The sequence below is a fragment of the Peromyscus leucopus genome, chromosome X, assembly GCF_004664715.2.
Source record: "Peromyscus leucopus breed LL Stock chromosome X, UCI_PerLeu_2.1, whole genome shotgun sequence".
Taxonomy (NCBI): domain Eukaryota; kingdom Metazoa; phylum Chordata; class Mammalia; order Rodentia; family Cricetidae; genus Peromyscus; species Peromyscus leucopus.
The window spans coordinates 107,779,022-107,793,177 of NC_051083.1; the positions used below are offsets into that span (position 1 = coordinate 107,779,022).

General features: G+C 38.1%; 1 protein-coding gene across 7 annotated transcripts in view; it reads left to right on the forward strand.

Annotated features, from left to right (window-relative positions):
* Positions 1 to 14,156, forward strand: part of Gria3 (glutamate ionotropic receptor AMPA type subunit 3) — a 274,362-nt gene that overhangs the window by 249,088 nt on the left and 11,118 nt on the right. For 3 of the 7 annotated variants that reach the window (XR_003735837.2, XM_028881611.2, XM_028881609.2), the window contains one exon: positions 99 to 213. The exons of the other annotated variants lie outside the window; for them this stretch is intronic. Coding sequence is in view for 2 of the 3 variants with exons in the window: in XM_028881611.2 (XP_028737444.1) it covers positions 99 to 213 (115 nt within the window). In the remaining variant the exon portion in view is untranslated. The remainder of the gene's footprint in view (positions 1 to 98; positions 214 to 14,156) is intronic. 7 annotated transcript variants of the gene reach the window in all.

Below are 14,156 nucleotides of genomic sequence, written 5' to 3' on the forward strand. Positions count from 1 at the left end.
AATTTAGCCAATTTGTCCTCTTGTGCTCCTTTTTTATACGTTAACGATTTCCTAAGCATTTGTGCATTTTCTTACAAGTTATGTTTTATCGTTTCAAGAAATGCTGTTAACCTGGCAGTATTAAAACTGAATGAGCAAGGCCTCTTGGACAAATTGAAAAACAAATGGTGGTACGACAAAGGAGAGTGCGGCAGCGGGGGCGGTGACTCCAAGGTCAGCCTCAATGTCACCACAACCGGGTACCCTTAGTGACGAGTAATCGGCAAGACTGTTATCTTATTACTGAGGAGAGAGCACAAGATGCACACAGAAAGTAGAATGACCAGGTTATTCCCCTGCCTGGCAGCCTTGGGAAGCAGAAAGACTTTAGGGCACTGCCCATATTTTTGATCTAACTTGGGTCCCTTCTTAAACTCCCAGACAGAGGCTCCCTGTCCATACCCCTCTCCATCCCCCACATGCCAAACTGGTTTTCATATGAAGGCCACTACAGCGTTTCAGTGCCCTAGGCTTTCAAAAGCCCGAGTGTCCCCGTGAGACTCCCCATTTGCCTCAATCAAGTTGTGTAAGAAGTCAGGTCCAGCCACTGAGATGACAGGATATAATTTGTTTGGTTCTATTTTTGTAGGAGGTGATGATTGCTTGTAGAAGTTGCTTGAGTGAGTGGGAGTGACTTCTTCTATTACTTGTATGAGTGATAAAATATTCTTCTCTGTATGTGGTTGCTGATTTAAGTAGGCCCCACTTAACTTGAAAAGTAAAGAGAATGATCAATTTCAAGTTAAATGGGGTCTTTCTTTAATAGGTCACCACATATAGAGACTTTACAAAAGGGCTTTTATGTATTTAAACGCGTGCGTCGCCTGTAATACTACTTGTGTGTGAATCCCTGATTTGGCTTCTCCTTAGCCATGTTTTTGGTTCAGGTAGGTCTACTTGTTATCCAGGTTGTCATCATGAGAAAAGCCATCTTACTTGCCATTCCTTTGCTTCCTAATATTCTTCGGGGCCATCACTCAAGCAACAGGAAATAAGGGCCCACTCAGCAACCAAGACACCAAGTCATGGAAAAACACTTTGGGTAAGTACAGGAGAGGACCTGAAAACAGAATCCTCTACAGTCCAAGGAGCTTGAGAATGATACTGAAACATGTGACAGCATCTCTTGCACAATCAAGATACCATGGGCATCTTAAGGTGAAGAACAGTGTTTCCCAACCACAGAGCAACAGACAGGCAAGCCAAATTTTTTTTTTCCTTCAGAGACAATGGTTGTAATTCTGCTCCTCTCTTTCCCTCTCCATCCCTCAGGATCCTGGCAGAAAAGCTAGTTTGCCAGTCTGCAGTATTATAATATGGGTTTGGAATCACTGATCCAGAGCACTTTCAAAGAAACAAATTTTAAAACAACTGCTTCTGTTTATAATCTTACTGGGCATTGGCAAGGCCTTTTATTGTAAAACCTTGATTAACAAGAATGCACCAAACCAGTGGCCCGAACTGTCCGTCCTCATTCCAAACTTCACATTGATGAGAAACATTAATGATATTCAAAATGAGAAGACCTGAAGGAATTGAGTTTTTAAGTAGTTGCCAAGTGATAACTGCGGCTAGATCACATTCAGTTCTTTCTCTTATAACTCCTCTCCATCTGGATTGACCCTCAAATGTTAGAGGCTACTTCCCTGAGGCATGAAAGTGGATACAAGCATTTTAAGGTGGCATGTCAGTAGCCAAGAATGAAACAAAGTGAGTATTCTTATTAACAATCCCATCCATCCCTATGGATTCCAATTAATCAAGGTTTTACTATGTGCCAAAAAGCAGTGACTTCCTTTCTCGCCAATGTAAACTGATGGCATTGACAATTTAGCCAATCATTTGCTTCATTTGATTTTTACAATGGCTACCCTGATGCCCAAAGTATTTAGCACCTTCCTCCCAGCAGTTTTCTCATGTCATTAGCAAACCACCGAGAACTTAATTCTATTATTCAAGTGAGTTACAGAATGAAAATGGAGCTGGATTGGATATGTTTTTCTCATGAACTCATCATTCAAAGGAGCCATGGACTGAATCAAAATGACTCTAAATAATCCACACAGTGCAAGTGCCCAGAAGTTTTACAATAACCAGGCGTTTGATGTTTACACACACACACACACACACACACACACACACACACACACACACACACACTAAAATAAAACCTGCACTATTTAGTTGACTTACTTTTCATGAAATGTTTTGGTATCATGAAGACCCAAAACTGTTAAGCCAGCTTTTTGCTAATCATAATGAGCAGTCAAAATCTTTGCTCCCTTTCTGAGTATCACCTCCAAGTTTTACCTAGTAACTTTATCGCTATCTTAAAATTCACAGATTATCTGAAATTTGACGTGCAAATAGAAAATATTTCAGTAGATCCTAATTGTTTCAAACTGCTTTGACCATAGTGCTACCTGCCAGGCAACTTTCAAATAACTTTCTTTGGTCGTCCCTTCGATTACCTTTTGAAATATGTCAACCCCATTCTCAACTATGGCTAGTGTGATCAGTGCTGCATATCCAACAGCTGCTTATTCCACCTATGAATTCCCAAGGAGCCTGCCTTTCTCTTCTTCCTTCTTGCTACCTGCTGTTTTTCCTGAGAGTGAGCACAAGAAGGAGCAAGAAACGAACTTGATTGACTCTGTTCCACCAATGCCTTGTGACGTCCAACCCAAGTCCATGGAGAAGGTAGAAACGCACTGAAACCTCACTAACTTGGAGTGCTTTGATCAGTAATAATAAACTAGACAAGGGCCAGTCTACAAATGAAATTTGTGTTATTATGGATGTAGACAAGAGAGGTTTGTTAAGCAAATGAAGAGCTTAGACTGTACTGTCAGTTGAAGTTTTCCTTGAGAGAACAAACTTTTTTTTCCTGCTGGAAGCACTCATCAGATAAAATCATTCTCATTAGAAATCTACTAAGATAGTTCTCATGAGGCCCTCCAATAAAGCGATGCTTTATAGCCAGTCTGAATTGCAAAGTAGAACTAAAGTAAAAAAAATGTGATGCTTCAGACTTATTTTATAATTCAGGATTTGCTTCACTCATTCAGACAATCTTTCCCTTGTGCTACTTCCTATCAAAGAAGTTTTACCCTATTAGTAAATTATGGCTTGAGAATTACACTTCTTTATTGACACTTGTTCCCAGTTAACACAACAAATGACCATTGAATGTACCATCATTTCTCAGGGAAAGTGAGACTCAGAGATGGTGATGACTTTGAGAAAGTCACATAGCCAATACTATCACACATCTCTTCTGACTTTCAGGCTCATGTCTTCTGATAATATTTCAGAGAGCAAGTTATTGCAGGTACCTCTCAATGAATGATGTGAATCTGATTGCATGTGGTATGGTTCTATAAAAATCAGGTTCATTCTCAATCACCTTGGTTACTAGGCAAATGGCATATTTAAGCCATTCTAGCCCTCAGTACTGATTACTAAAAATGACAATAATCACAAAGCCTGACATTTATAAGTGCTTCTACTATTTCACAAACACTTTTACACCTATTATCTCTGAAACCAGGAAAGGGGAAAAATACCTATATTACTTATCTCTCTGTCTTGCTTCTACAACCTTTAGATTATGATAAATGGGCCATTATGTTAAATTGTTGACTTTTTCCCTCTTTAACATGAGACATGATGCATTCTGAGCATAGTCTACAAAAGTTACTATGCTATGGAGAGAACAGCAACTTTTCACGCTGTTGAAAATGAGTACACTCTTAAATAAATGTATAGATACTCTATTTTCTTTGCTGAATACAAGGAATTAAGAACAAGATCATTAGCTGAAGCAAACCCTGAACCAGGCCTATAAACTAGAACCAAATCACTGCTTGCCTTTACCAATTTCTCAAGGCTGGGCCAGTAAATCTTGGCCAAATTATACCTGATCTGTCCTTAATAGTCTATAAATGCACAGGGAAATAACATGGAGATAAAGATTGTGGTTTGGGAATTGAATTATCAACCTACAAATCACCCTATCATGTTAGTACTTTATTATAGCACATGTGAAAATGCAGTAATTAAGAGGCTGTAGGTTGTTTCAGCTATAAACCCAGATTACCAGGGGTTTTGCGAGACAGCCAATGAAAGTCTGTCATTATAAAACAGCAGATAATGATTTTACTGAGTCCCCATATAAGGGCATCAACCTTCTTCCACAGCTATGTATCAATCATCTCACATTTTTACATTCTTCTAGTTCCTCCACTCACCTAATTTCATGCTGCCAGCTCAGCTCTTCTATATACCTTTACTTTAGTAGAGCAAGGAATGTCAATAAAACAAGGTATTTGTACTTGGAGTGATAAGATATTACAAATTTTATCCCATCTCAGTATAGATTTGTATCAGTTGATTTAAATAGACTTTAGTATCTATACTTTTGAAGATAAAAAAACAGCACATATTGTGTGCCTTTGAGAACAATCAAACCAAATGTTTCAATGGGACCATTCTGAACTCCTTGACTGCAGTAAGAATTATACCAAACATAGGTACCTTCACTTGAAAGGCATATAGGGAAATGAAAGACAAAAAGCTATGCAGGTAAGCCACCATTCTTTAGATAAATAATGGGATGATCATTATGGTGTAGAATATCAATAAATAAATGTAGTTGAAATTAAAATATATAAGAACTAGAAGAAATTGACAAATGTGTGTCATGCACATTGAGAAAAAAAATCATGGAATTTATTTTAATAGATTCAAAGTCTCCCTGAAATTAAAATTAATTGCATCTACTTTCATCTGTGTACTTTTAAAGTACATTTAAAGTTTGTTCTCTTAAGAAATTCAATAGTTTGCTTCCTCTTCCATATCTCTAGCAATTTTTTTTTAATTCCTATGCATTTGCTTAGCAAGTCTTCTATTCAGAGACAGTAAAGAAAAATGGCACTTTGAGATAGCCTGTCTAGATGAATGAGACATAACTGTTTTTCCCACGCATATAAATGAGATCATCAGTTTTGTATGTATTTCTTCTCCTGTGTATGTCTACAATTTTCTTCTCCTATGCCATCATCTCTTAATCACTTCTCTTCCACACCCAGAAGTCTTTGACAATCTTGGGCCTTAGGGAATGGATATGAATCTGCATCTGCCTTTATCTGCAACAAAATGGATCTTTTACTGGCAGGAGCCATTCCTAAAGGTTGACATTTTGGATACCCAGGGTTAAGATGGATCCCAATGACATTTTATTGACACTGTTATGTGTATAGGCAAGAACCATTACAGAACGATGACACTTCCTGGGTCTTAGCAGAAGTTCCTGTGAATGCCCAAGACTGGTTTGGGATCAAGGAGTAGGGTGAGTATACTATACTCTTCATTGGTTTGCATGTTTCTGTGGTGGTACTGCCTCCTGGAAATATGAAGATCCTGACAGTTTTCTTTCATGGTAGTGACTAAATGTATTCCTTGAACTTATTCCATTCTTCCAAGAGCAAATCCTCACTTTCTCTCAAATGGCTGCTTCAAGCAAGGGACCTGTTGTCTTAAGAACTGAACCAGTCCAGTACTGCCAAAACCAATGATTTTGCAAATGATGCTAAAAAATAAATTTCTACCGTTTGAAAAAATGTAACCCACAAAGAAAATATCATTTAATTATTTCATTCTTTGACTGAAAAACAATAGACTGTGTGGCTTTAACATGCTTTCTATGATTAGGACATGATTGGTTGCATATATTCTTATCCTGATAACATGAATATGTTTCTTATTGAGAAACAATAACCAAAATATCCAACACCAGAACTACAGAAAGAACAGCAGGAGTGAAAAGCAAGAAGGTAAGAATTATGTTACCCAGCTGCCAAGAGGAAGGACACTGTTGCAATGGCAAAGATTGAAATTATGTGTATCTGTGCCCTTCCTTTCACTTGAAGGTCAAATCACTGGGTTTCATTTCATTTGAAGAGGTTTTAGAACTATCCTGTCTGAAAGGTAGGACAGCCATGTAAAAGAAACATGAAAGATTTGGTGCATCTAAATTATTTATAATTAGGGTGGGAGTTGGGGTTGGTGGAACAGGGTGGGGGGAATTTTATGGAGAACAGTTAAAATCCATTCTCTTTACTTTTTAGAGAGCGGTATAGCATTTGGCCCTTGGCACGTGAGGCTGGTACCCATTAGTCTGAGGAGGCAAAATGTGGTCTAATTGCTGGATTTACATTTTTATTCATTTTATCTAACACTTAAATATTTTTCAAAATAGATCCAAAACAATAGAATACTATATTTTAGTCTATACATACTATATATACATATGTGTATATAATCATATATATATACAATGTCTATATGTGTGTGTATATATATATATACAGACACTCATAGTAAAACTGCTAGTTTCCTGTCTAGCATCTCTACTAGGAATGCAGGCATGATGTGTGACTGCTAGAATGTGTGCTGGAAGAGATTGGCATGTACCTTTGGTCCAGCGAGCTGTACCAAATTTGTAAGTCTGACATATAGCCATTATTTATTTCAATATATATTTAGATACAAGCTAAGACTGATTATTTGTCACCTGAATACTTACATGTCTTCAGAAACACTCATCATTTGAGTTTCTGGCCTCTCTTGATACTGCTGGAATAAACTAAAGGAAACAGGCTTATACATGATCAACACCAACCAAATTTGATAGTTTGAACTTCTGATGCATGTTAAAATGGAATTTTTAGCTTACTTGGACAACAAATGGGAGTCACATTTAAAATGGAATTTTTCAGTGAAACATGCAAGTATTTGTCCACATTAGTGTCTTCCCTGGTCCCCTTCTCTCTGGTAGGAAAAAATCAAGTAAGGAATCTTCCCAGACAATTTAGGCTATGTGAAATAATCCATGGCCAGTAATTATTTTGTATTCCTGTTTTAGAGAAGTAAACCAGACAGAGGCCTAGTTTTCAACAGCAGTCCATCAGGGAAATCTATGATCTGTGGAATCAAAGATTCTCTTGCTTTGAATAGGAGAGGTTACCATGTGGAAATGCCACTGGCTTTAACTCCATATTTCAAGTTTGCTTCTGAAACACAGATGTTCATCAATACATTTCAGTCATTAGCATTGTTAGGCCCGTAGAAAAATGACTCACAGCTTTCAACTCCTAATGTTATATGCATGCATTATTTAATTTGCTCTTTGCACTTATATTAAATTATGATCCCATTAGCAAGGAGTTAAATAGGTTTGAGCTACATTTGTGAACTCTGTGGTTATAAATATTCTCTCAGAGGTGGCTTCTAGCAGCTAAGCCCTACATAACTCTGCAATTCTTTGGCTCTTCCCCTGTGGAAATGAGGGTCACTTGAGCAGAGTCTAGTAATGACAACAGTCAAAGGGTATGGAGACAACTCTGGGTGAGCCAAAGGCAAAAAGTTTGAAATGACATAAACCCTTTTTCTCCTGCAATCCTACATGTAGGAACTCCTGGGGAAAGTGGGGAGATAGAATATTTTTAATGACTCCAGACACTTACACAGTTTAGGCCATGTTTTTGAACTGTCACAGCTTCCAATAGCTGGCACAGCGACAAGTAAATCCTTCCACAGTACGTGTATCTCAAGTTAACTAACAAAAAGGAATACAAAGGACCTCGTGGAAGATCCTATCACTCAGCAAGGATTCTTCTCTCTTTTGTAACCATCAAGTGACTCCAACAGACCTGTACAGTTATATCTGTCCCTGCCTGCACATACTTCTTATGCCAAGTGATATTATAGCTTCCCCAAGAGAGGTCAGAATGAGAGACTGAGAAGGGTGGTGCATGACCATCTGGATGACTGATCACCATGACTACCTGAACTGTTCTCAGTTTAAAAAATAGCCAAGAAAATGGAGAATAACTTTTCTCTCTCCACTGGGCTGGAGATATTCCATATGGGTTGTTCAGAAAAGTAGAAAGAAGCAAAAATTAGTAACTTAAAAGCAAATGTTTGGATGCAGGACAAGGTGGTAGAATTTTTTCAACTTAATTTGTGATCATTTCCATTTTCATCACCTAGATATTGTGTATTGTATCTATAAATTCACCATCCTTGCTCATTAATTCTTTTGATACTGTGTGATCTTTTCTTTCCCTACAACCTATATATTGGCACACATATCTATCCCTCCTAAGGGCACCACTTAAGATCTATGGGAATCATTAATTAGCCAAGCATTTGCTCTTTCTGTATTCCTGTTCAGACACAGGAAGTGAAATCTTTTGGAATAGAAAATATTTTCCAGTCTCTCTGATAGATAAATCACACTATACGATAGCATGGGTTTCTATATTTCCCAGGATCAGAGTCATATCCAGAATTCAAACTCCTCTCTAGGTCACCAGATTACTTGAGGATATCAACTTGGTAATGAATTTACTAGACCCAAATTCTCTTCTTTTCCTTTATAGATAGGCTCAGCACCCTCACATAACTCCATTGAATACAACATGGCTCTAAGCTGCTTCATTTATTATTCTACATACTTAAGGAAATCAAAATTTTAAAATAAATTTAGCACTTGTTTTAACCAAAAGGCTTATTTATTTTGGTTTTACAATAGTCTACATTACATTCACAGAAAAAAAGTGGCATTCTTATCCTTAAACTGTCTCCATGTGTAAGGTTTACATTGCTAAGACAACATTGATTCTTTGCAATGGCTGGATGAGCCAGAGCCTAAAATTTAGACAACCACCACCTGGACGAGCTATATGCTGGACTATGTATACAGTCGGTTCTTTGTAGCTGAGTTATTGCCAAGTGTGGATGGCTGAGACAAGCAGAAATTTTTATCATCTAATCATATTTTCTTTGAAAATGCAATTCATGCCAGGCTTGCTTGGCACTTATCTATAGTCTCAGTTCTTGGGAAGTAGAGGCAGAAAGATGAAGACTTCAATGTCAGCCTCGGCTAAATATAAAGGCTAAGGCCAGCTTGGGCTACAGAAGAACAAAGGAAGGGGGAGCAAGAGAGAGGGGGAAGGGAGACACTGAGTGGGTAAAGGCACTTGTTTTTGAGTCTGATGCCCAGAGTTCAATCTCCAGAACTCACATGAAGGTAAAGTGACAGAACTGACTAACACAAGTTTTCCTCTGACCTGTCCACATGTGTCATGGCACACACACACACACACACACACACACACACACACACACACACACACACACAAAATTTAAAAATATAAACATTTTAAAAGAGAGAATTAATTATCAAAGCATTATAAATTACAATACTCCTCCTATATTAAAAGATGATAAACAAATGTCAGCTCCTGACTGTCCTCTACACTCAGATATAAACATCCTGACACAGGTCAGCATTAAAGACTGTAATTCATATACACCCATGCACCCACTCCACATCTGCTTGATAATCTACTTCATAATCATGTTTATGATTTCTACGCCATAAAACATTTTCTTCTCTGGAGAACTTTACATTCTTGCCACAAGCCCCTAAAATTTTTAAACAAAGTAGAATACCATGTTGCTTTGTAAATAGTTTCAATTTCTTCATTTCCAATATCTCAAGAAGATTCATACAAAAAAAACCACATTGCTCAAAATTAACAGTGTGAAATTTTTACAGTGGAATTCTAGAAATAATGAAGAAAAACAATGGAGCCTGGGGATATTCCCAGATCCCATTAAATTCCATCAGAAACCCCTCCAGTTTTCTCCTTCTGCTTGATAACCAATGTCTCTTTCTTATGAGGGTTCTTCTCAGCATAAAGTTCATAGCAAGCCCTTCAAACAGCAACAGCTTGGCTAATTTTTGTGATAGAAATCTGACCTACTTTGTTAAATTCTTTCTGTTCTCTATTGAGGTGAGCACAATAAATATTTCTGACTTTTAACTCTCCCAGGTACTAGTCAAGGGCCTGCAGTAATTGCTCAAGACATTACCCATGAGAAGCATTGCTGCATCACAGTAAAAGGCCCCAGCTGGAATATACACCCTTGCTAGATTGATAGTCATTTGGAGAATTGGGGTCCCTGAAAAAAATCGTTATGGACATCTAAGCCTGAAGAGAAAAATGAGGAGAGCTACCTACTCTTGTCTATGTTTCAGTGGGTAATGCATATCAAAGAGTTCCATGTATATTCATTTGCCTTTCGGCCTGCCCTGTGATATGTGGAGACTGAAGCAAATTGCTTGACCTGCGTGTGCTTCAGTTTTATAATTCATAAAGTGAGGACCATAAATCTGCCTTCTTGGCGTGGCCATTAAACGTGACCAATAATAAAATTGACTATTGTAATTATGTAAAGGAACTAGGTTGAAAAATGAAAAACTAAAAGAGCTATCTTTGAAATGGTTATTTACTGGGAAAATATAATAAATGAGGCTACAAAAGCATCAGCTATGATCTATGCCTTTGAGAAGCACATGGTTTAGAAGGAGTCACAAGACGTACCCAGAAATAAGGCAAGGTGGAGGATGACAGAGGGAAAACATTTGAGCTAGAAGCGGGGAAAACATCCTGACAAAAACATCTAAAATGACCAAATGCACACCTAATTCTCTTTTCTTCAAAACTCCAGTGTGTGTGTGTGTGTGTGTGTGTGTGTGTGTGTGTGTGTGTGTGTTAATTGACTTGAGTTAGACTTCACACAGTACATCTAGTAAGGCACAGGAAGGGAGAAACCTGTATGAGTCAAAGAATGTTTACTTTGCCATTTTGGAAACTTAGTCTATCCCACAGCAACACAGAGGTGAGGAGCTTTCTTCTCTTTGTATCTCTCCTCACCTTGTTGAGTGGCATTATCTGTGATTTCTGATGACAACTTTTATGTTCCTTGGGTGTGATGCTGCTTGAAATGTTGGTTTTGCCTTCATTTCTTTCTTTTCCTTTTTTTGCACTGCCCTAATTTTATTTTTTTAAGAATTTTTTTTATTCATTTTATATACCACAGGGTGGTCAAGCTAGAACAGGGATGGAGTGGGAGAGCAATGAAAGAGATACCATGATAGAGGGAGACATCATAGGGATAGGGAGAAACCTGGTGCCAGGGAACTTCCCAAGAATCCCCAAGAATGACCCCATCTTACTAGAAGCAGTGGAGAGGGTGCCTGAGCTGGCCTACTCCAGTAATCAGATTAGTGAATATTCCAATCGCCTTCATTTCTATTTTGAAGCTCCCAGGAGTACATTGTTTCCCTGCCAAATTTCATTAGCACTGGGTTGTTTGGTGTTTGGGTTTTTTTGTTTTTTGGTTTTGTGGTTTTTTTTTTCTTTCTTTTTTTTTTTTCTGATCAAAGACTAACCTCCCGGGACTCTGTTATTTGTTAGAGTTCTTTACTGTCTGCATATCTCGGAGGAGATCTGGATATTCTCTGCCTCAGCACTATAGGCATTTGGAACCAGAGGATGCATTCATTGTTGTGAAGACTGTGCTATAATTATAGGATGTTTATCATCATGCATGGTCTCTACCTATTGGATGCCTTTATCATTCCCTAGCCCATTTTTTTTTTGACAACAAAAATGACACGAGGCATTACCAAATGTCCTCTGGTGGACAAAAGGCCCTGCCCCAGCCCCCTGCTCAAAAGCTATTACACCAAGGTAACCTGCAACGTAAACTGGAATGGGGAACAGCTACTAGCTGTTCTGTGAAAGCTACTGAATGGCCCAAGGCAGGCATAGGCCATTTGTCAGGAGAAGAACATTAATATGCTGAGATACTAAGTCTGGACTTAGGCAAGAGTATATAGTTGACAGCCTAGAATAAGTCCCTATCACAACAAAATTCATCCATTCTCCAAAGCAGTGCTTATAAAACATTTTGTTCCAGGACTCTTCATATTCTTAAAAATTACTGCAAAAATATAAAAAATATTTTGTTTGTGTTTGTTGTATCTATTAATATTCATCATGTCCAAAGTGAAAACAACAGAAAAGGAATATATTCATTGATTTATTTTTAAAGTAGCACAGTACATGTTAAAATAAATAATATACCTTTATGAAAACTATTTTCAAAACAAATTACAAAAATGAAACTGGCTTATTTTTGTAGATCTCTTAATATTTAGCTTATATTAAAAGATAGGATTATCATTTCTATTTCTTCATTCATTTTGTTATGATTTCATATATCATGTAGCCTATAAGGAATTTGTATATCATGAAGTAATAATAGTGAGATAGGCCAATTTATGCCTTAGCATCACAATAAAATGCTTTAACTTCCCAGACCCTCTAATGAAAGGGTTTCAGTGATCCCTCAGGGGTCCCTGATACACACTTTGACAACCACTGCTCTAAACTCACATACTCCACTTCTATCAATCTATGTCACTTAAATGTTTATGAACATCTTCTAACACCAGGATATCTAGAGGATAGAACCCTCCATTAACCCTAGTGTGATAACTTTAATCAGGCTGCTCTGTTCCTAAGATCTAATCAAAGCAGCAGTACTGAACAAATTGAAAGAGGTATTTTTAAGAACGCAGAACCTTGAAGGAGATCAAGGCCTGATAAGGACGCAGTCAGAGAGCAATGAGAAGCCACTGAAACTTTTGGAATAAAAAGGAAGTACAGAAAGGATATATAGGCCTGATGAACCCAGGTTACCCCTCATGTCATTAGAAAGCATCTTGCCCTGTATCTTTTTTTTCCTTTTTTTTTTAAATTAAGAGATTTTTCTATTCATTTTACATATCAATCACAGATTCCCCTGTCCTCCCTCTCCCACCCCCCAGCCTTCCCACCCAACCCATCCCCCATTCCCATCTCCTCCAAGACAAGGTCTCCCAGGCCATCTGGATAAGCGAGACAGTTGTTTGGCTTGAACTGTTTGGGGGGCCCCCAGGCAGTGGGACCGGGACCTGTCCCTGGTGCATAAGCTGGCTTTTTGGAGCCTGGTGCCTATGGTGAGACACTTTGTGCAGCCTTGGTGCAGGGAGGAGGGGCTTGGACCTGCCTTAATGGAGTGTACTGGGCTTGCTCTATATCTTAAAACAACTTCCACAATGCTACATCTCACCCCAGAACCTGGCTCAAAGCACAGCCCTGGGAGAGAAGTGATGGTGATAGCATAACAAATAACAAAGAAGAGAAAGAAAGCAACTCCCACATTGCTCTCAGGGCAATAGATGGCCTTGCCGACCTTTCAAATAATCTAAGATACAACTTTCACTGTCAATACTATCTTAAGGAGGCTCAAGGTTTTGTGCATGATTGTTGGAATTCTGGTTGGTACTTGAGAAGCCTAGGGTTTGAGTGTTGACGGAAGGAACTTGTTTAAAGTATGAAAGGAGCTCAATTTCCTTGTAAGACACAGAATGAAGATATTCTGACTACCACACCCTGCACTAATGAAGAGGGTATCACCTCCCTGCTACTAAAGATCTATTGCTTTTCAAATCCCAAGTACTCTGAAATTGCATATAATTTTAAATGATGATACATATCTTGGAATATCTCAAACTGAGATGGTCCTTCTGCTCTCAACTGCAAATGGAAAAAGAAAAGAAAAATGTTTGGGAGCTGGCATGGCAGAAACCAGATCTTTGTGATTATAGGAAGGCTTGTCTGTAACCAGATATGTTAATAGGTCCAACTTATCCAAAGTAAGCTAAGAAATGTCATAGCATGCCCATCGTTATATAAATTTGTGTGCCTTCTTCCTTAAAGTCAGTGGCATTAGACCAACACACACTAGCATTGGCAATACTGAACATAAGAACTTGGACACAGTTCACTGCCTCATCATAGAATTAGGCCACCATTTCCATATAACACATTCTTTCCCCAAGTTATTAGAGAAACTTTGTTTTAAATTCAATAGCTATGGGAAGAAGAAAGGATAGTGATCACTATTTCTATTTGATAGTGAAACAATTCTCTCAGAGAGAAAAATCACTGTTGTAGGACCAGTAAGATTTCACACATTGTGCCCAATGGTTCCAAATACAGTCTTTATACATTGAGTAATGGAGGATTGAGGAGTAAGCAGTAACCTAGCCTCCTGAAGATGTATTAGTCTCTCCCTTAAAGAGGTCTTATTTTACCAAATTATTCCCCATAGTACCACACAACAGTGGTAATGTCAAATTGGGCATTTTACAC